General features: G+C 44.6%; 1 protein-coding gene across 2 annotated transcripts in view; it reads right to left on the bottom strand.

Annotated features, from left to right (window-relative positions):
- The window catches only part of atp23 (ATP23 metallopeptidase and ATP synthase assembly factor homolog), a 36,244-nt gene that overhangs the window by 12,053 nt on the left and 1,479 nt on the right, over positions 1-22,712 (bottom strand). The window contains exons 3-6 of one of the 2 annotated variants that reach the window (XM_023266108.3): positions 22,112-22,193; positions 21,867-22,004; positions 21,319-21,402; positions 1,995-2,602 (exon numbers count right to left, since the gene is read on the bottom strand). In XM_023266108.3, the coding sequence (XP_023121876.1) occupies positions 2,399-2,602; positions 21,319-21,402; positions 21,867-22,004; positions 22,112-22,193 (508 nt within the window). In that variant the 3' untranslated portion in view covers positions 1,995-2,398. Of the gene's footprint in view, positions 1-1,994; positions 2,603-21,318; positions 21,403-21,866; positions 22,005-22,111; positions 22,194-22,712 lie in introns of those variants that run through there. The other variant, XM_035946370.2, reaches the window with a different exon arrangement.

Below are 22,712 nucleotides of genomic sequence, written 5' to 3'. Positions count from 1 at the left end.
AAAATTGACTGCAAAAAAGTATATATCAAGTATTAATAATATTTTGCAATTGGAGGAGGCAGGAGATACTTTATATATTAAGGAAAAATGGGAGTTCGAAGCTAATGTCATAATTAATGTTGAAGAATGGGAGGAAAGTAACTCAACAAGCCATAAGATCACAAACAGTCCTATGTGGAGGGAGTTTGATTGGAAAGTTAAGGTCAGGTACTTTAGTACCCCTAAAGTAGTCTCTGAGCTCATTGAAGGAACCTCACCACTATGTTGGAGAGGATGTGGAATGGTTGGTGATCATACACATATTTTTTGGAACTGTCCGAAACTACAGAAATTTTGGGAGAATATTAAAAATGAGATCACAGTTATTCTAAATGTTTTTTTTTTTTTTTTAACCTTTGAGCCCTTTGTACTATGTTTTGGGATGTATACCGACAGGTCTACTCTATGGAGACAATTTGTATATTTTAAGGGTGTTATTGTTAATTGCAAAGAAAATGATAACTGTTCCTTGGCAGGGAAATCAACCCCCTACAGTGAAACAATGGGCTGGGAGACTGAGACGGGTATACATAATGGAAGAACTAACTGCACAACTGCAAATGAAAAAAGACATTTTTGTACGAAAATGGGCACCTGTAACTCAGTATCTGGCTGAAGAGAACATCATAAAGATGATAGTTGTCCCTTTACAGTCATAACTTTTAAATTTGTGTTTATTTTGCATTTATTGTTTATACGTGTGTGTGTGTGTGCGCACGCACGTATGTGTATATATATATATATATATGCGTAGGTGTATTGGTGCGTTTTGTTTGTTTCACCTATGGTGTGATCTCATAAGTTCTCTATGCCCTTCTGAAGAACTGTAATTGTTAACCAGAAATGTTGAGGAGCTTTGTTCTAGATTGCATCTGATCAATGTACTATCTTGATACTAAATTAAATTAGTTCAAAAAAAATTATACCACTGATGTGTAAGCTGAGCCAATCAAGCCTTTCATAGTTTATTACCTATTATTGATGAATATTGAGCAGAAAATTGTAAAAGTGAAGGTTTATTTTTTGAAAATTTTGAAGCCCAAATGTTCTCCAGTTCTGGAATGATCCTTATTGTATGACTGAGGTCTCCTCCTGTACAGTTTTCAGCAGATCGCTAATTTAGCAGCCATCATCAATGACCATATTTACATGGAAGTGGTTTTGTTTGGACTCTTGACCTCAGTACATCTCACCTACAATCCTGCTTGCAAACTCACAGCTTTATTTTTGCATGTCTAATTGTATTCTAAAAGTATTTGGCAGCTCACATTTGATATGTTCACAATTGCACCAGTAATTCTACTGTTTTGTATGATTTCTTCATTCAGCTGTATGACATTGCACAAATCCAAATATCATTTCTCATCTTTTGTCTTCTTGTGTTTGCTTTGCATTAATCCCAGCTGCCTCAAAGCGCCGTTTTCATCATTTTCTCTGCTAAGCTTCTAAAATTAACCTAATCTCCCGTCCCACACACTAGCCTTGTTGTTCCGAGCCCACGCTCATCCTGTGGAGAATATTGAGCTTGGTATATTACACTCCAACACCAGAATGACTTTGTGATTACAATGCAGAGACTGTTGTCTTTGAGATAGACAGGACTGGAGGAGGAGAAGAACGAGGAGGAAAGGGGGGATTATGAGGCTGATTCCCTAATAACTTTTTCCCTCATTAATCTCTGTGGAGGGAAACTAGATTCTTTAAATGCCAATGTCCAATAAAGATGTCAGCAATGACATTTTACAGTGGCTGCACAGATGTGAACAAAGTTGACCGTGTTGTCGCCGAAGAACTTTTCCCACTTTACTCATCTCACACGTTAATTTGAAGAGTCCTCTCCTAGGATTAAAGTTTTCTAATCACTCATCCTTCCAGTCGTAAATTCAAACATTTTTTAAAACAAGGTCAATTCTCGTCCTCAAAAATAATTTTGAGATGAGGCGCACAAACGCAACTTTTAGGGAGGAATCAAACTTTAATTCAAATACAGTTTGATGCTGTCACAACAACCAGCTGTATTTACAGGAATTTAACGGAGGTCAAAGTCACAACAAACAAACAAACAAAAAAATCACTTTCACAGCAAGCACTGATGGACAAAAAGGAAATCTTGCGTTTCCTTCAAAAGCACCCATTAATCACCTACAAAAATTGACAAAAATCACTGAGGTGAGAGCAAAAAATCAACTCTTACAAACCTGTCACACAGAATTAACGTCCCGAAAGGCTGAACGTGAAATGTACCGCTCCTTCCTTCGCTTCAAGGTTGAATCCCTTCTGAAGGGTTTCAACACTCAGTCATTCGGTTGAGGCTTTAATGCAGAGCACCTTCAGGAGTTTTAATGAGAATCTGACGACACTAAAGGTTTGCATAATATCGATCTCTGTTCGCGTAATCTCTGTAGGCGAACTTGGCGTCCTTCTTGCTGTGCGGGATTCGTCCAAAAGGCGCGTGGTCGTTGAAACACGAGTCGAACACCTCGTCGACGACCTTCTCCGCCTGCTCTCGACTGATTTTCCTCACAGCCAGGATGGAGCGCAGGGCTCGGCCTCGGACGCACTCCTGTCCAAGGAGAACAGAGGTTTAGAGGCTGTTAATTGCAGGTTACATTCTGTATTTGAACTAGAAGAGATACATTGACTAGACTATAATTCTAGAAAATGCCAGTAAGGAGTTTAATTTAACCACATGTCCACAAAAACTAAATTTTTCAACTTTATTTTGTATGTACATTAGGGCTGCAACAACAAATCGATTAAAATCGATTATTAAAAGCGTTGGCAACGAATTTCATTGTCGATTCATTGTGTCATGCGATTCATGCGTCACTTGCCATGTCGCGGAGCCGTCTACTTCACCTGCAGAGCGTTGTCAATGCTGGTTGACTGAAATAAAGTTTAAAAAAGAAAAGAAAATTCCACCTGCAGAGCAAGTTGAAAACATAGCGAGGCAGTATTTTCAAAGGAAAAGTAAATTCAACAAATTAAACCTGACCGGCACGGAATTAATAAATAAATAAAACGAAAACAGTTTGACCGAAGTCCTTAAAAATGCGGGAGCATTTCTCGCTTCACTAAACAAAAAACATGCCGCGTGTCCACTACATGTGATTTTCCCGCACGGCAACGCATCGCATCTGAAAATCGCACGGATGGCGGGCGGTCACTAGCACGCCACAATGTTGTCACATGACAGCGCTCGAGCATCATCGGACCACTACGTAGTCACGTGATCGAGCTTTCAGCTTGATGGTCCGGCAGATGAGTCGGATAAACAACGCCTCAGCCGCAAACGTTCCCTTTTATTTCAAAAACACGTCAGTAAAAAGTATTTCTGAAAGCATTTGAGGCAGAAATAAGCTATGCAATTGCTAAATCTGTCCTCCTTTTAGGTCAGCGATGGCTAGTTTAGATGTTTGAGGACAGTTTCACGATGCGTGGGATCTCCGCACGCCGCATTGAATTTGCATAAAGTAGAAGTCGAGTCTACTTTATGCAAATGAGATGTGGCCCGCTCCAGGTAAACAGACCTGATCGCAGCTAGAAACGCACCGCAACCTGACCTGTATGGCACATGCGGTGTGTCGCATCTAGTGGACACACACCTTAAGTCACAACATTATCCTACATTTGTTACGTTTTAAAGTGAGGAAACGTAACGTTAGTCTCTCTGGTAGCTTGCCTGATGCTAGCGTTTGCTTGTTAGCTAATTAATGACAGTGATAGGGCATGTGTGTGTGAGAGATACTTTTTATTTCACTTTAATCAGCTTAAGCAGGGTTTGAATATGCATTATAAATAAATGCAACTTGCACACAATGGTGGTAATAATTTGAAGATCAAGCCTCAAGATTTAATTTTCTGACAAAGTCTGAGTGAAGACACTGGTCTGTATTGGCGTGAGGCAGGATGAATTGCACCGACAGGCTTCAATGATGAGAAAGACATGTACACCACAGCATGCAGCTGTCTTGACTGAGAGCATCCTCAACATGATCGTCACTGACATGAGGCCTCTTTCAATTGTTGAAGACGAAGACTTCACTACAATGATCTTATTTGCTCTGTCAGTCCAAATCTTCTATTTCTGAACAAAGAGGTGGAAATTAAAAATGTGTTGTTTATTTTATCTGATTCATCGAATAATCGAAAAATAATCGACTGATTAATCAATTATTAAAATAATCGATAGTTGCAACCCTAATTTACATATGGCTTCTCTTGCCTACTCGCCCCACCCTCCATGTCCGACTTAAAACAAGGGCTCACAGCGGTCTCAGGACCAGAGCCTCCTCTGGAGGGGACTGTGAGGTCCCACACAGAAAAATAGCCTTTGGACAAAATGTTCCTTCTGTGAAGGCCAGTAAGATCTGGAACAGTCTTCCCATGTTACCAACTTTCAAATCAATGGCTGAAAGTGAACCAATCTTGTGATCATTGGCCTTTAACGTCTCTGTGTACACTTTGTAATGTCCTTTTATTGTGACCTATTGTCCTGTGTTTTATTGTATGTTTCACTGTTATGTTTTCTTTGTGTATTTTTTGCAATATGCTTTTATTGTGACTTATTGTTTTATGTATCACTGTGTTGGGAATATTTTTACCACATTTAATTAATATCTTAATCACATTTAATCAACAGTTAATTACATTTACTCATGTAATCAACATTTAACCACAACTTATTTTATCATATAATCAATTTTATATTTATGTGCTATTGCAACTGCAATTTATGTTAACCATGCAAGACAAGTATATACTAGTGTGCTTATAATGTGATTATCTAAGCATTGACCTCTCACACACAAACTGAAAAGACAGCTTAAGAGAAATGCTTTCAACGCCTGTTAAGGTGTCAGAAGTTTAGGGGAAAAATACCCCACGCTTACTGCCAGGTATCACTTACAGAAATAGACGTTTAAAACAACAAACAGTCCATTTCTTGGAAGAGTGAAGATGCATGCATTTCAGAGAAATTGACAGGGAGTTGCAGCCAGTCACTCACACACACACACACACACACACACACACACACACACACACACACACACACACACACACACACACACACACACACACACACACACACACACACACACACACACACACACACACACACAGTCCCTACCAAATAAAGAAATAAATATGTGAAAATCTTAGACATGGATTTTAAATAACAGAGAGTTTATCATCAAAATCATGTAGGCCATTATGTGACCAAACTGAATGCACACAATCTGACTGATAAATGTCTATAAGATTTCAATAAAAACTTGTCATTCGACAGACCATAAACAATAATACGTTACCACATGACCACTCACAAAACGATGATTTTCCATGTATTATATTGCTGGCATTGTTGTAAGTCACAAGTGGCTGTTTAACCATCCCATCCATTATCTGTACACCACTTAATCTTCATTAGGGTCGTGGGGAGGCTGAAGTCTATCCCAGCTGACTTAGGGTGAAGGTAGGAGACACTCTAGACAGGTCACCAGTCTATCACAGGGCTACATTTAGAGCATTCACAACTACGGACAACAGCACTCTTTTGGACTGTGGGAGGAAGCCGGAGTACTTGGAGAAAATCCACACATGCACAGGGAGAACATACAAACACTATGCAGAAAGATCCCGTTAAGGTCTGGACACGAACCGGGGATCATCTAGCTGCAAGGCGACAGTGCCAACCAACGACACTGTGCAGCCCCTATGTTTAACCAGCATTTTCTAAACATTTTGTCAATACCATAAACAAGCTACAGTATTTTGTATCCAGGCAGATCACACAAGATCATATTAGCTTTGCAGCATGATTGACACTGACATTGACAGACAGAATTAAGTAGTAACTTAGGGTATTCAACCTCAACTCTGGACTCTTTATTACTTTTTAATATAGGATGACTTAATATATATGCGGCGCGTGTGCACGCAGTGGCTTGGAGCTCCCGGCCTTTTCTCTTTTTTCTTTATTTATGTGCTTTTGTTTTGTTCCTACAGTTACCTGTAGCAGCAATAGTGTACAGTAGGGCTAAGCTGTTAGAGATAGGGGAAAATGTACACCACCAAACACTTCCAAAGCTGGATTTTGTTACATCGGAGATTCAGCGGACGGCCGAGGCTTTCATCATCCCCCCATTGTGGCCAAAGAGACGGAGGAGACACTGTAAACAAAAGCAGGGCAAGAAGGGCGGCCTGCATGCTAGGCTACAAGCTAACCCACACAGACCGGCTCTTCCCAGTCTCTTCCTCACAAACGCCAGGTTGCTTGCCAACAATATGGACGAGATGAAACTGAGGATCGTCTCCGGAAAGATCGACAGCTGTGTGGACGGTTCTTTATTGCACTTGGATGACCACACAGCATATTTAGGTTCCAAATATTAGTATGTTTCCGAGGGTTTACCCATTTATCTCATTGTTACTGTCTTACCGAGACCTGGCTGGACAACAACATCCCAGATGTGGCGGTGGAGCTAGCCAAGCACTCTCTTCTCCGGGCGGACAGAAATGCAGCCTCGGAGAAACGCAGAGGCGGAGGTTTGGCTATGTATGTTCACAATGCCTATTGTACTGGTACAAAAATCATCGGAACATACTGTTCTCCCGACTTGGAATATCTGGCAGTGAAATGCAGACCATTTAAGACAGTTAGAGAGCTCTGTTGTATCGTGATTGTAGCCGTCTACATACCACCGCGCGCTAACGCTAAATTAGCACTGGAGGAGTTGTACTGCTTGATCAGTCAGCAGATGAACAATAACCCAGAGGCGGCTGTGATCGTGGCCGGAGACTTTAACCAGGTCGAGCTAAAAGCAGTTTTCCCCAAATTTCACTGCTTTCATAAACTTACCCACGAGAGACAATAACATCCTGGATCAGGTTTACTGTAACATACCTTGGGCATACAAGGCTGTTGCAGCACCACACCTGGGCATGTCGGATCACATCTCTGTGAATTTGATCCCAGCTGTTATAAGAGTGCGTGGCTCTGTTGTGAGAGAGAGAGAGCAGCGTATGTGTGTGTGTGTGTGTGTGTGTGTGTGTGTGTGTGTGTGTGTGTGTGTGTGTGTGTGTGTGAGGGACAGAGAGAGGGACAGAGAGAGAGAGACAGAGAGAGAGAGAGAGAGAGAGAGAGAGCGAGTGCGAGTTGACTGAGCGACCCTGAATGCAGCGCAAGCGAGTGAAGATGGGATCCAGTGTAGCTTCTGGGCTAGTGTAAATGAACAGTGTAGTCACAGTCCATCTGCAATAAAAGGCTGCAGTATTCTCAAACAAGGCCGGGCTCCTGTGGTTTTGCCTTCTACAACTGCTGGTGAAGTGAAGGGGGTTAACCCCAAAGTGAACGACAGTAACTTCGGCCCTGGAGAACTGACCTCCCTTGTGCTTTCTGACTACGGTTGGGCAGCTGAGCAGGAACGGTTAACACTGGCGACCACGAAGGGACCCTCTCACGGTCATCATATCAGCAGTGGTGAGCACAGAGAGAAATGGTGAAATAAACCGGGACAATTAAGCTAATGAGAGGTCTTTGTTAGCTGTGCCTGACCAGAAGCTAAGCTAAGATGGCGGCCCACAGTCAGCGCCACGCTGTGGATGTTGAAATCATGAGCAATGTTCCCTCTAATTTTTCATGAGTCTGAGCAAACACACAAACTCCCTGAGCGTCCCTTGGACCACTGTGAGCAACATCAGATGTGTGCACTGTGGTCACACCAGCATCGCATCCATTCAAGTTACATGGTTTATTAAAAGAATCAAATTACAGCATTTACATTTCTGTTAAAACACTTTGTCAACAGGAGCCAGTTGAAGGCTGCAGTGATTTTAGTGACACTACAATGTATAAGAGTGAAGTTACTGAATATTTGTCTCTCTTTACTGTTGCAGCGGTTTTGCAAATTGCAGACGGACCCTGTTCACTCCGTAGACACCAATGTTATTCCTGTAGCTTGAAAGACAGCTACTTTTGATAAAACTGGGCTTGTAGCACTTTGTCTGCCTTACAACAATGGGAAAGATGCACCGTTGATGTTTTGACAACCTATATCTAATGAGTTATTGATGCTGGAAGTCCAAATCTGTGAATATCTTTCCAACTTTACTGAACTTGGGGCCACTACCACCTAAGGAGTGATATATTTAATTTTGAAAAAAAGCATTTAGCCATACCTAAAGCTTTAAGTGCTTTATTAACACGGAACTAAAAATTTTGTATTGTTTATTATCACAGGTTCTGTCTGAAAAGAGGCGGCATCATTTTAAACAGTGAAACCAAACTAATGAAATGTAATGACCAACCAGTAAGCAATACTGGATTCTGCAAAAACTTTAACTGAATGCACAATACTGTACAAAAAAATTCTACAGACATTTTTTCCATCTAAATCTAAATCTTATCTTAACACAGTTAATGTATTAACTTATTTATGTGTGTATGCATGTATTTATTGATTTATTTAGTGCTGTTAACATAACTGAGTTCTGAGTGAGGCCATTTATTGATCACATATAGGCTATTAAAGAAATGTTTATTAAAAACTGAAAAGCTTTTAAAAAAGCAAACAACAAAAACAACTTAGGCATTTATTGAGTCACTAAAATACTGTAGAGTACAGACCACATCAGCATGATTATAAGCATCCTCTGGTAAATTAACAACAAGATACTGATGTCCCTCACCATATGGACTTCAGGAGATGATTAGATGATGATAAACTGTGACCTGCTGGTTGGGTTCTCTCTGTTCTCATGTTTCTTACATGTCGGTCCCCTGATGCTGCCTTACTTCAGCTAATCCATGAGCAACAGAAAACATACTTTGCCCTGTACCTACTGCCAGGGGTTCGAGTCTTCCCACTCACGTTGGTACATTTGCAAACGTTTTTGCTTCTTTGGACGTGGTGGAGTTTCGGGTGTAAACATTTTTAAACGCGCGGGAGCAGCAGCGTCTGTAACCTGGCAACCAGAGACAGAACTATAGGACCGGACACACAGAGAAGTCTGAGGCCTATCCGCTGGACCTGGCATCGTGTCCTCGCTACAAAGGTCCTACGAAAATGAAATTGGCTGCCCTTAATATTTCCTGTGTTTTATTTTGTTCATTAAACAGTTTTGAGGAGTGTGTGACAGACGTGTATGGGAGATTTATGAAAATACGGAACAATTTGCGTCCCGTATTGAATCAATACGGGCCGCAACAATTAATTGTCAAATAAAGGACGATTCTGTATTTTAAGGGATGGGTGGCAACCCTAACTCCGACAGCTATTCCATCTTAAAAGAATCGCATTTCTTGCTTACTGTGGCTTGGTGAGGGAATGTGCCACTGCCCATTCATTTTGCCATTATTATAAAGGGTCAACATAAGCAGCATTTAGCATCATTAGCGTGTCTTCCCTCCACATCGGCCACACCGCTCTGCTAGCTAGAACAACGGTGGCTGCACAGAAGGACGCCTGTCAATGACATTGATTAGCTGCGTAAATATGTATGTGAATCGCATCATTGGCTGGAGCAGCCAGTCACCAGTCACTCACTGACTCACATTGAAAAATAGCACAGAATTATTTTCAATTTAGGTTGGAGGGGTTTTTTTTTGTGCGCAGCGCAGATTTTCTGTGCGCGGAGACCGTGTCAGCAGTGCGCAATTGCGCACGCGCGTAGCTTAGAGGGAACATTGGTCATGAGCTATTCAAACCCCTTTATGACACTCACTAAAGTAAATGAAAATGTACTGGAAATTAAAACAGACAACGTGAGTGGAGGAAACAAAGAATTTGGACATTTTAATCCGTTTATCTGCAATGAAGAACCAGTAGCAATGAGACTAGGAGTGACTGAGCTCCCTCTGCCCAAGTTGTCAAGTACAAACCCTTTTATTGATACTGATGAGGACATTTGTTGCTTTCAGGCTGTGTGGCTGATTCACAGAGTGATGGTTCATGTTTCCATGCACCCGGCCAGCCAATTCATGCCCCACCATTAAAGCTGCACCATGTCACTACGCCACTGGCTGCAAGCCTCCACACAAACCCCTTTTCCCCTGCATATCGGGGCAGTTTCACCCAGAGCACACCCATCCCCACATGCTCAGGGCTCCATGGTCCATGCTATAACTCACCAAAGGACACCAACTACAGACATTTACCAGAACAAGCACATACTCAGACTTTACAGTTAAAGGGCCCTTCCACGAAATGCAAGCAGCCAAAGTCACGTGCGCGGTAGCTCCACAGTGCACATCACCAGCTTTCATCTGAAAGTGAGGACGACTATGACCACAGAGAAAGAGTCCCTACACTACGTTCTGGTCAGTATGATGGCACCTCTCCCTGGAAAGAGTTCCTGCACAGGTTTGAGAGCTGTGCTGAAGCCAATTACTGGTCAGAAAAGACAATGGCTGTCCAGTTAAAATTTTGCCTGGTGGGCGCAGCAGGGACGGACATCCACAGAAATCCTCGGTCTGCACAGTGGGATTACCGCCGCCTAGTGGAGGAGATGGAGACTGCATATGGCCCCTCTTCAGAGCATGCAGCTGCAGTAGCCATTGCACTGAGGCAGCGTGTCCGCAAAGTGGGTGAGGTTCTTCACGTCTTAAGAGATGACATATATGGTAAAGTGTCAGTGGCCTACAGCAACAGGACGGAGACTGAGCAAGACGCCATAGGTGTTGAGGTTTTCACTAATGCTGTAGGTGACAGAAATTGTACAGAAACTGTTAGAACAGTGGCCCCACACATTAGCCCAGGCTTAGGACATCGCCTGCCGCCATGAAACCACCAAGCAGGCAGCATCATATGTCACCAGCATCATGCACACAGGGACACGCGGCACAACCGGCTGGAAACCCCGTGCTGCTACGATCAGAGAGGGAGCCGAGGTGGAGGGACCAGAGACTGCCGCCTCCAGCCGCCAGCTGGAAGCCTCACCCTCATGGCCTCCATCACACACCACGTAAATGGAGAAGGAGTAAAGACCTTAAATGGGAGGAGGTACGCTGTCATAACTGCTCAGGCCTTGGTCACATGAGGACAGATTGTCCCTCTCCAAAGAATGTGAGCAAAGCCCAAGACCACACAAGACCAGGTTTTGCTGAACACCCAGAGCCTGCTGTACTTCACCTTAAAGCCCACAGTCAGGAAATGAATATTCACATGCAGGTGTACGAACTGGTAGTGTGTGCTGTCTTGGACACTGGGGCTGGGAGAAGTGTGTTGCCTTTACACCACTATGAAGCTATTCACCTGGATCTCCGTCCACCTCTACAACCATCAATCATAAAGACTCTACTTGGTGTCAGGCCAGGTGAGATACCTGTTCTTGGTGAAGCTCATATCCTCGTACAGATCAACAACCGGCAGGTGAGCATACATTTCCTGGTTGCTGATATAGCTTGCGATGAGGCTCTCCTAGGCCACCCATTCCTTACTGAAGCCCATGCACGCTTTGATTTTGGAAACCATCCCATTGTGCTGTTTGGGGAAGAAGTGCCATATTTCCAGTCACAAAGCAAAACTAAGACACAAGCGGTGACAGTGGCCCAGACAGTGGTGCTGGAGGCTGGAGAGGAATACGTGGTACAAGGCCACGCCTGTTTCTGAGACCAAAATAAAGGGGAGGTGATGCTGAACCCCACCAAAGGCTTTGTAGAAAAACACAAAGTGCTGGTTGCACGGGTTGTGCTGGAAGCCCAACCCCATAAAGCTGTGCCACTCCACATCTTCAATCCTGGAAACACTGCCATGACCATCAAAAAGGGGGCATTGCAGGGTTCCTCCAACCTGCTAAAGTTCTACAGCCAACAGAAACAGTTCAGCCTGATCAGACTGATAGTCGCACCCCTACTGTCCCCCAGCACCTGCAGGAGCTCTATGCTCAGAGTTCCGTTGAGCTTAAACCCGGTGAGCAGCTCCAGCTAGCACAGCTGCTGTGCACCTACAGCAGTGTGTTCTTCACGGTCCTGCTGACCTCGGCCGCACCAGCCTAGTGCAGCATGACATCATAACATGGCCAGGGGCCCCAGTCAAGCAGCCTCCACGCCGGATGGCATGGGAGAAACAACAGAGCGCTGACCAACAGATACAACAAAGCTTGGGGGCGGGCCTGGCCCGCAGCAGCCACAGCAGTTGGGCATCGCCTCTAGTAATGGTGTGTAAAAAGGATGGGACGTACCACCTCTGCATAGACTATAGAGCCCTTAATGACTGCACCATTAAAGACGCATACCCACTGCCCCGCATCCAAAACACACTGGACACTCTCTCTACTGCCAAGTGGTTCAGTACGCTGGACCTTGCCTCCGGCTACTGGCAAGTTGAACTGACACCCAGAGCGCGCAAAGCAGCAGCCTTCTGCACCAGGAACGGGATGTTTGAGTGGAATGTCATGCCGTTTGGATTGTGCAATGCTCCGGCAACATTCCAACGATTAATGGACCGTGTCTTGGCCGGCATGCAGTGGGAGACCTGTTTAGTCTACCTGGATGACATCAAAGTACTGGGCAGGGATGTGTCAGAGATGCTAGACAGGCTGGGTCAGGTTTTCAACAGACTCCACCAGGCCAATCTGAAACTAAAACCTACAAAATGCCTACTTGGGTCACATTGTCACAGAGGACGGTGTGGCCACCGATCCTGGCAAAGTCCAAAAGGTGCAAGATTGGCCAACACCCACATCGCTGCAGGAGGTCCACCGATTCATCGGTCTTGCATCTTACTATCAGCGGTTTGTGAGAGGCTTTGCCTCTGTAGCTGAGCCCCTCCATAGCCTCACAAAGAAACATGCCCGGTTTCAGTGGACTGAGGAATGCCAGACAGCGTTTGATGAACTCAAACACCTGCTAACCACTGCACCAGTCCTGGGCTATCCACTCGACCACGGCAACATGATACTGGACACTGATGCGAGTGATGTTGGCATCGGCGGCGTCCTCTCACAAGTTCAGTGGGGCCAAGAACGTGTGCTGGCCTATAGGAGTTGCAAAAGTGAACAGAACTATTGCACCACACGGCAAGAGCTGCTAGCTGTAGTGGATTTCACATCACATTTCCGACAGTACCTCCTGGGGCGAGCCTTCATAGTTCGCACTGACCACAGCAGCGTTCGGAGGTTAACTAAAATGAAGGAGCCAGAGGGGCAGCTTGCCAGGTGGCTTGAGAGACTCGGCGAGTACAATTTCAAGATCATCCATCACCCTGGCTGGTTGCACAGCAATGTGGATAGCCTCTCCAGAAGACCTTGCCGCCAGACAGGCCCATGCAAACTGCCGGGCCCCTCCCTTCATCCAGTGAATGTCAGTCATCAGGGGGTGCAGTGTGAGTTGGACTCTGGCATCAACCAGGTAATGCTGAGTCCAGTGGGGGTAGAGGGACATGCAGCCCCCGTACTGGAGGGTCTAGTGAGGGTAGATGAAGCTTTGTCTGCTGACACTGACAACTAAAAATGCCCAGAGCAAATTTACTTGACTAAGACTAACAAAACTATGTTGCTTGACGGCTGGTCCCCAGATTATCTGCGACAGGCCCAGGAAGCAGATCCAGACATTGCACCTGTCCTGATGTGGATAGAGGCAGGTGGAGATCGCCCCCCTGTGGGTGACAGTGTCACCCTTCAGTCCAGCCACAAAAACATACTGGAGCCAGCGGAAGCGGCTCTACATCCGAGAAGGAATACTGGTCAGACGTTTTTACTGCCTCGATGACACTCAGTTCTACCCACAAATTGTGCTGCCTCTTGTTTTCTGGCCTGATGTTATGAAACAATTCAATTCAATTCAATTTTATTTATATAGCGCCAATTACAGTCAAATTGTCTCAAGACGCTTTACAGAACCCATATGCCTGACCCACAGAGCAAGCCAAAAGGCGACAGTGGCAAGGAAAACACCCTTTTAACGGGGGAAAAAACCTCGAGCAGCACCCGGCTCTTTATGTGGGGGGACCCATCTGTCTGCTGGCCGGGCGGGTTGAGAAGGACAGACGAGGTAGAGAGGTAGAGAGATGGAGGTAGAGGGGTAGAGGTAGAGGGTTAGAGGTGGAGGTAGAGAGATAGAGGTAGAGAGGTGGGGGGCGGACACAAGGACCATAAAACACACAGTTTGATATATGCATGATAAGACAGATGATACATGCAAAGTACAACTGACATGGAAACTAATTATAGTTTACTGCTATGGTGTACTGCTCTGGCATTAAATATACTACATGTATAGCTGGTGGTAAATTCAAAAATATGTAGATGAGCAAATCAAGTATAGTAAGGGCAATGCAAAGTAGACTGGTGGGAATGGGCAGCTGGAAGCAGTGGGCTGGAGGAAGGTCAGCAGCAGCATCCCACAGATGCATGAAGGGCAGGTCGGTGGACATTTTGGGGTAGAGCACACCGTAGCATGAACTGAAGAAGCCTCTTGGATGAGAGGTGAAACGTCTTCAAGGAACCTTCTTAAAGTCCAGTTGGATTGATTTAAACAACTTTGGATAACCATGACCTGGATGAATGAGAAACTACACAGACATGTAGCGTGGCTACAAACTCGATACTTCTGGTACCGGATGAGAGAGGATGTTGCTCTCTGGTGTAGAACATGTACCAGCTGTGCCTCCAAAGCCAGGCCTCGGAAGACACCACAAACCCCATGGGCACGGTTTGGGTGGGAGCCCCCATGGAAAGGGTCACCCTGGACATCATGGGGCCACTGAACGAGACAGAGCGCAATAACAGGTATGTGCTAGTTATACAAGATTATTTCACCAAGTGGGTGGAAGCCTTTCCCCTGCCCAATGACCAGGCTGTAACAGTGGCCTAAGTGACTGGCCTCAAAGTGGGTGTGTCATTATGGAGCACCACAGACATTGCACAGTGACCAAGGCTGGAACTTCGAATCTGAATTCTTCCAGAAAATGTGCACGTTGTTTGGTATTGAGAAAACGCATACTGCACCTTTCCAACCTCAGTCCGATGGCCAAGTTGAACAGTTCAATGCCACATTGCAAAAGATCCTGGCCACAACAGCAGAGCATTGCCACTGGGATTGGGACCTCATGATACCCTACGCTATCATGGCTTACAGAGCAACAAAGCACAGTGTAACTGGTTTTTCTCCCAACTTCATGATGTTTGGCAGGGAAGTGAGTGAGCCAGTGGACTTGGTAGCCGGCCTGCCTCCAGACCCTGACACAACTCCTTCAGGCCCCGAGTATGTTCAGCACCTCAGAGAGCGCCTGGAGCTGGCACATCGAATAGTCAGAGAAGCTCTCGGGGAGTCAGTGCAACGTGCCAAGAGACAATATGACAAGAACTGCTGCCGCAGACAGTACCACGTTGGGGATGTTGTGTGGCATCTCATCAAAGGCACACGAAAAGTCAAGAACAAAGTCAGAAAATTCCTGCTGGCATATGAGGGACCATTTTTCATCCTGGGGCAGCTGGACGATCTGGTGTATCGCATCCAGAAAGGACCCAAGACCAAAGCTAAAGTGGTTCACCACAACCAGCTTAAGCCCTATCGCTGCCGGGATCCACTGGACAACATCTGGGCCATGCAGCAGGCTCAGAGCTGGACACCGATGGAGATGTCACCCCCAGCCTGAGGATCCTGTCATGGGTCTGTCCCAGCTGTTCTCGGATACAGACGCAGATGGAGACTCCAGCTTCAGCTCATCCGATCCAGCAGAGGATATTTCTGCAACTGCTGTTCCCCCCGCCTCCCACTTTCCTCAAATGGACTTTTCTGCTCCTGGGGAATCTCAGGATAGTAGGGGTGGTGTGGCGGAACTATTTCACCAGGGCCATTGTTCTCAAAGGCCGAGCCGCAAGCAGAGACCACCGGTAAAGTTTGGAGAGTGGGTGGCTCACTGCGGTAAGAGTTTAGGGACTGTTTTCAGAGGTTATATGACAATGTCAAAAAAAAAAGAGAGACAGCTGTTGCGGACTGTTTCGTGCTGTCAAAGTTCATTCCAGTTCATTTTACATGTTCGTATATATAAAAAAAAAAAAAAAACTTGAAGAATAGCTGTTAATTGTCATAGGCTGTGACCCAAACAATATTTTGTTGAAGGTAAAATTTTGAATTAGTACAGATAGTCTTAGTTAATATGCTCCTTATTGCTAATTTCGGGCTCAAAGGAGTTATAGCCTGTATGATGGGTGTCACTGATGTCTTTAAAGATGATTTTGCTTCACTGGAAAAGACGCACATATAGGGAATGGACTGCTATCTCTTTACATTTTTGATAGAAACTGCACTTTTGCTGTTGCCTCGCTTGCAATGAACTGGACCTCTTTTGAATATACCGGACTCCTCATAAATGGACTGGACGTAAATGAGGACTATTTATCTGTATGTATATTCAATCTGATGTATGTTACTGTGCTGGATTGGAATTCTGGCATAATCTCCATCCAGAGTGGCGGTTGTGTTATAAGAGTGCGTGGCTCCGTTGTGAGAGAGAGAGCCGCGTAAGTGTGTGTGTGTGTGTGTGTGTGTGTGTGTGTGTGTGTGTGTGTGTGTGTGTGTGTGTGTGTGTGTGAGGGACAGAGAGAGATAGAGAGAGCGAGTGCGAGTTGTCTGAGCGACCCTGAATGCAGCACGAGCGATTGAAGATGGGAGCCAGTTAAGAAAAGAAGTGTAGCTTCTGGGCTAGTGTAAATGAACAGTGTAGTCACAGTCTATCTGCAATAAAAGGCTGCAGTATTCTCAAACAAGGCCAGGCTCCCATGTTTTTGCCTTCTATAACTGCTGGTGAAGTGAAGGTGGTTAACCCCGAAGTGAATGACAGTAACTTCGGCCCTGGAGAACTGACCTCCCCTGTGCTTTCTGACTACAGTCGGGCAGCTGAGCAGGAACGGTTAACACAGCCTAAAAACCTCTGATCTGCAGGGAGAGACCGACCACTAGAACTGTACAGGTATGGACTGATGAGGCATCCTCAGCATTACAGGACTGCTTTGAGTGCACTGACTGGGGAGTGTTCAAGGAGGGCACAGATCTAGATGGATACACATCATCGGTGGGCACAGATCTAGATGGATACACATCATCGGTTCTGTCGTATCTGAAGTTCTGTACTGATGCTGTCCTGCCCACAAAGACCATCAAGGTTTTCCCAAACCAAAAACCATGGACGGACAGTGAAGTCCCTACTCAAAGCCTGTGATGCCACCTACAGGTCAGGTGACAAGCTGGCCTACAGCAGGGCCCAGAAAGAACTGAAGAAGGGCATTCAGCTGGCAAAATGCAGGTACAAATAGCGCATTGAGGAGCATTTTGCTAATAACAACTCACAAAGTATGTGGAGAGGCATTAGGACCATAACAGACTACAAGCACAGTGATCAGCTGATTAGCCATGATTCCACTCTCCCCGACACCCTGAAAACATTCTATGCTCATTTTGACACACCTGGCAGCAGAGAGAGTGTTCATCTACCCCGACTGGAGGAACAGCATCAGTCTCTGGTCCTTAGGCTGCACCAAGTGAGCTCTTCCATGAAGAGAATCAACACCAACAAAGCTGAAGGACCAGATAGGGTGTCGGGTCGCACTCTGATGTGCCGACCAACTGGCAGGAGTTTTTCTGGACATTTTCAACCTGTCCCTGCAGCTTGCCACAGTCCCTGTTAGCCTCAAAACCTCCATCTTGTGCCTGTGCCTAAAAAAAAAAATCAGCAGTCACCTGCCTCAACGATTACCGCCCTGTTGCTCTGACTCCGGTGATTATGAAGTGCTTTGAGAGGATCGTCCTAAAGCACATCAAGGACGTCATCCCTGCTGGTCTGGATAAATATCAGTTCACCTACAGGGAGTACAAATCAACAGAGGATGCAGTCTCCATGGCACTTCACACAGCCCTGACCCACCTGCAGCTTTCTAACACCTATGTGAGGATGCTATTTGTGGACTTCAGTTCAGCTTTCAATACGGTGTGCCCGGACAAACTGACACTGAAGCTCCATAACCTGAGACTGTCCACATCGCTGTGTCACTGGATCAGGGACTTCCTCACCAACAGGCCTCAGAGGGAGAGATTGGGAGACTGTACATCCTCCACACTGGTCCTGAGCACAGGAACACCACAGGGCTGCATGCTCAGCCCAGTCCTCTTCACACTATTCACCAGCGACTGCACTGCCATCCACTCCACAAACATGGTCGCGAAGTTTGCCGATGACACCACCGTAGTAGGTCTCTTATCGGACAATGATGAGACCCACTACAGAGAGGAGATCCGGCACCTTATTCAGTGGTGTTCACATAACAACCTTGTTCTGAACACCAACAAGACCAAGGAGGTGGACTACAGGAGGTTCAGGAAGACAGAGCATGCTCCTCTCCTCATCAAAGGGGAAGCAGTGGAGCATGTTCACAACATCAAGTTTGTGGGCATCCACATTGCATCTGACCTGACCTGGTCTCTGAACACAGCTCACCTGGTGAAGAAGGCTCAACAAAGGCTCTTCTTCCTTAGGAAGCTGAAACATGCTGGTCTCTCCCCTCAGCTTCTGGCAAATTTCTACAGGGCCACAATAGAAAGCATCCTCTGTCTTGGTGCAACAGTGTAGTACAGCAGCTGCACAGCTCAGGATAGAAGGAACTTATCCCGGGTGGTGAAAACAGCACAGGGGATTGTGGGAAGTCTTCTTCCAGACCTGGACTCAATATACGCGGGCCGGGTCCAGAGGAAGGCCCGACGTATTGCCGCCGATCCCACCCACCCGGGAAATGGACTGTTTCTTCCGCTTCCCTCGGGGAAACGGTACAGAAACATTAAAACTCTGACCTCCAGACTCAAAAACAGTCTTTATCCAAGAGCTGTCCAATCCATTTCCCCCCTACACACACACATCAGACTCACTATGTGCACTAAAGAACTGAGTCTTGCACTGGACTGCACTTTACACTCATCCTACTGCTCATGTGCACTAAGACTGTTTACATATTTATACAGTGGGTACGGAAAGTATTCAGACCCCTTTAAATTTTTCACTCTTTGTTTCATTGCAGCCATTTACTAAAATCAAAAAAGTTCATTTTATTTCTCATTAATGTACACGCAGCACTCTATCTTGACAGAAAAAAAACAGAAATGTAGAAATTTTTGCAAATTTATTAAAAAAGAAAAACTGAAATATCACATGGTCATAAGTATTCAGACCCTTTACTGTGACACTCATATTTAACTCACCTGCGGTCCATTTCTTCTGATCCTCCTTGAGATGGTTCTACTTCTTCATTGGAGTCCAGCTGTGTTTAATTAAACTGACTGGACTTGATTAGGAAAGGCACACACCTGTCTATATAAGACCTTACAGCTCACAGTGCATGTCAGAACAAATGAGAATCATGAGGTCGAAGGAACTGCCCAAGGAGCTCAGAGACAGAATTGTGGCAAGGCACAGATCTGGCCAAGGTTACAAAAGAATTTCTGCAGCACTCAAGGTTCCTAAGAGCACAGTGGCCTCCATAATCCTTAAATGGAAGAAGTTTGGGATGACCAGAACTCTTCCTAGACCTGGCTGTCCAGCCAAAGTGAGCAATCGTGGGAGAAGAGCCTTGGTAAGAGAGGTAAAGAAGAACCCAAAGATCACCGTGGCTGAGCTCCAGAGATGCAGCAGGGAGATGGGAGAAAGTTCCACAAAGTCAACTATCACTGCAGCCCTCCACCAGTCGGGCCTTTATGGCAGAGTGGCCCGACGGAAGCCTCTCCTCAGTGCAAGACATATGAAAGCCCGCATAGAGTTTGCCAAAAAACACATGAAGGACTCCCAGACTATGAGAAATAAGATTCTCTGGTCTGATGAGACCAAGATTGAACTTTTTGGCGTTAATTCTAAGCGGTATGTGTGGAGAAAACCAGGCACTGCTCATCACCTGCCCAATACCATCCCAACAGTGAAACATGGTGGTGGCAGCATCATGCTATGGGAGTGTTTTTCAGCTGCAGGGACAGGACGACTGGTTGCAATTGAAGGAAAGATGAATGCGGTCAAGTACAGAGATATCCTGGAAGAAAACCTCTTCCAGAGTGCTCTGGACCTCAGACTGGGCCGAAGGTTCACCTTCCAAACAAGACAATGACCCTAAGCACACAGCTAAAATAACAAAGGAGTGGCTTCGGAACAACTCTGTGACCATTCTTGACTGGCCCAGCCAGAGCCCTGACCTAAACCCAATTGAGCATCTCTGGAGAGATCTGAAAATGGCTGTCCACCAATGTTCACCATCCAACCTGACAGAACTGGAGAGGATCTGCAAGGAAGAATGGCAGAGGATCCACAAATCCAGGTGTGAAAAACTTGTTGCATCATTCCCAAGAAGACTCATGGCTGTACTAGCTCAAAAGGGTGCTTCTACTCAATACTGAGCAAAGGGTCTGAATACTTATGACTGTGTGATATTTCAGTTTTTCTTTTTTAATAAATTTGCAAAAATTTCTACATTTCTGTTTTTTTCTGTCAAGATAGGGTGCTGAGTGTACATTAATGAGAAATAAAATGAACTTTTTTGATTTTAGCAAATGGCTGCAACGAAATAAAGAGTGAAAAATTTAAAGGGGTCTGAATACTTTCCGTACCCACTGTATCTTTTAAGTATTTTTTAAAAAAAAATTTATTTGTACATAGTGTGCCTTTTTCTATTTTTTATATATAGCTGGGAGTCACCAATAGCAATTTCACTGTGTGGAAACACAATGACAAAGATTCTTGATTATTTTTTTTCTAAAAAAAAGGCAAGTTGAATACTTCATTTAATTAATTCCTGAACACCTTGCAAGTTGATTTTTGCTTTATTTTCAGGTAAGTTGAATACAAAAACAGAAGATGCTTCCTCCTGAACAGTTTGGTGACAACCTTAAGGTTCTATTAGGCAGGACCAAAGACAGGTCAACAGGCACACTGAGGGACTTCTGTTTGGCCATGGAGCAACTCCCCTTATGTTAGGTCTTGGCTGAATGAACATGCCAGACATACAAGGACGCATATTGAACATTCTCTGGAAAAATAACGACTTTGAGCATAATTGTAGTATTTCATGAAAAGCCAGTAGCCACAACAATCAAAATCACACAGAAAAATAAAGCAAGGATATCTTCTTGTTCTACAATAAAGATTGATTGAAACTCATTACTGGTTGTTTTTCCTCCCAAAAGACATTTATAGCTTCCCCCTACTGTCAGGACTGCATTCGCTGTGGTGAGCCTGGCAAGGTTCACGCCAAACATGCAGGCTGACAAGTTCAAGCTACATCCCGTATTTAACCCAGTTAAAGTACCTGGTGATGCTCCTTCAAGCCAAAGTTGAATCTGGCAGCTTCGTTGTAAAAGGAACAGTCTCCGCTGAGGTTAGCAGCCCGAATCTGAAACACCAACACAAGAAAGGCTCTGAATAATTAGCAAATGTGTCATGTTTTTCTGTGTAAGGATTACTGTAACTTTTTAGGTCCAACAAAACATTACAGTAATGCATATGAAGGAGAAAATGCAATTTGGATGTTTGGCAATAAAATGCCTCAAATCAACTCTGACCTAAAATTAATGCTGCAGCACACAAAAATCATGAAATGGTGAAAAAGTAACATATTTTTAAAAAATATAACTTTCCGCATAGAGGTGTATTAGGATGCAAATTTAACAGAGCTAGGCTTTCTTTGAATTAGCCGGCTCAACAAAACCTGCTTATTGCTAACATGACATCTTGAATTTCCCAGAATGAATAATGTATCCATCTATCCATGACACACCAATTTTTTGTAATGTTTTCTATTGAAGGAAACAATTTCAGCGCATTTGCTCACAAGAAGTCAAACATGTTGCAGCTCACCTCCGAACAAGCCAGATGTCTGTAGTTGTTGAACCAGTCGACGTGAGCTCTGCAGTGGTCGAAGGCGTGGATGAGCTCGTGTGCGACGACTCGGTTCATGTGGCCCTGTTGGCGGATGTTGTTCTGACACAAAACGATCTGGAAGCAAACATCAAACACTGACAAGTCGAGTTCTCGTAATAATCCAGAGCAATCTGTAGCATGTATTTTTTTGTATATATATATATAATCGTTATCTCTGTCACCTGAGAAGAAGCTGCATCGAAGCCACCGCTGACCGTCCCGTCGCAATCTTCACAGGAGAAATGTCGGTCTTTAAAGATTTTGCTGCATCAGACGGGAAAAGTAAAGTGATGCAGACACATATTTGAGCAAATGAAATATTAATTAGAGTTGACAATATCTAATTGTTCTTTTCCTGACAGATATTGTGATTAGATTTGCAAAATAATTACTTTAAAAGTAAGATTCAGTTCAGCATCCACTCTAAAAAAAACCTGTAAAACATGTTATGGTGCTTTACATGAGGTAGAGTTTGTAAAATCACTAACACCACAGTTTAAACCCTGCTTCAGATGCACTGGATATCATCTGTCCAGGAGCATTTGCTATTTCCATAGCTGCAAAATGTGATTTCAACTGAATTAATTGTTAAGCTAGTGTAGGAATCTGAGTTTTGTTGCATATATGTAGTAGATACGCTAAATGCAGCAGTTTAAAATGAGGATCAATTAGCAATGTTGAGGTGAAGCTTCCGATTAATTTTTTTCTTGTTAGTTTTAAACCAATTTATTAGTTTTACCCCTCAAAACTCCAAAGCCCATCGGTGGCTTTAAAAGGCATGTT

This window comes from Amphiprion ocellaris, chromosome 21 (assembly GCF_022539595.1).
Source record: "Amphiprion ocellaris isolate individual 3 ecotype Okinawa chromosome 21, ASM2253959v1, whole genome shotgun sequence".
Classification (NCBI taxonomy): Eukaryota; Metazoa; Chordata; class Actinopteri; family Pomacentridae; genus Amphiprion; species Amphiprion ocellaris.
This window is presented reverse-complemented; position numbering and strand designations above follow the sequence as displayed.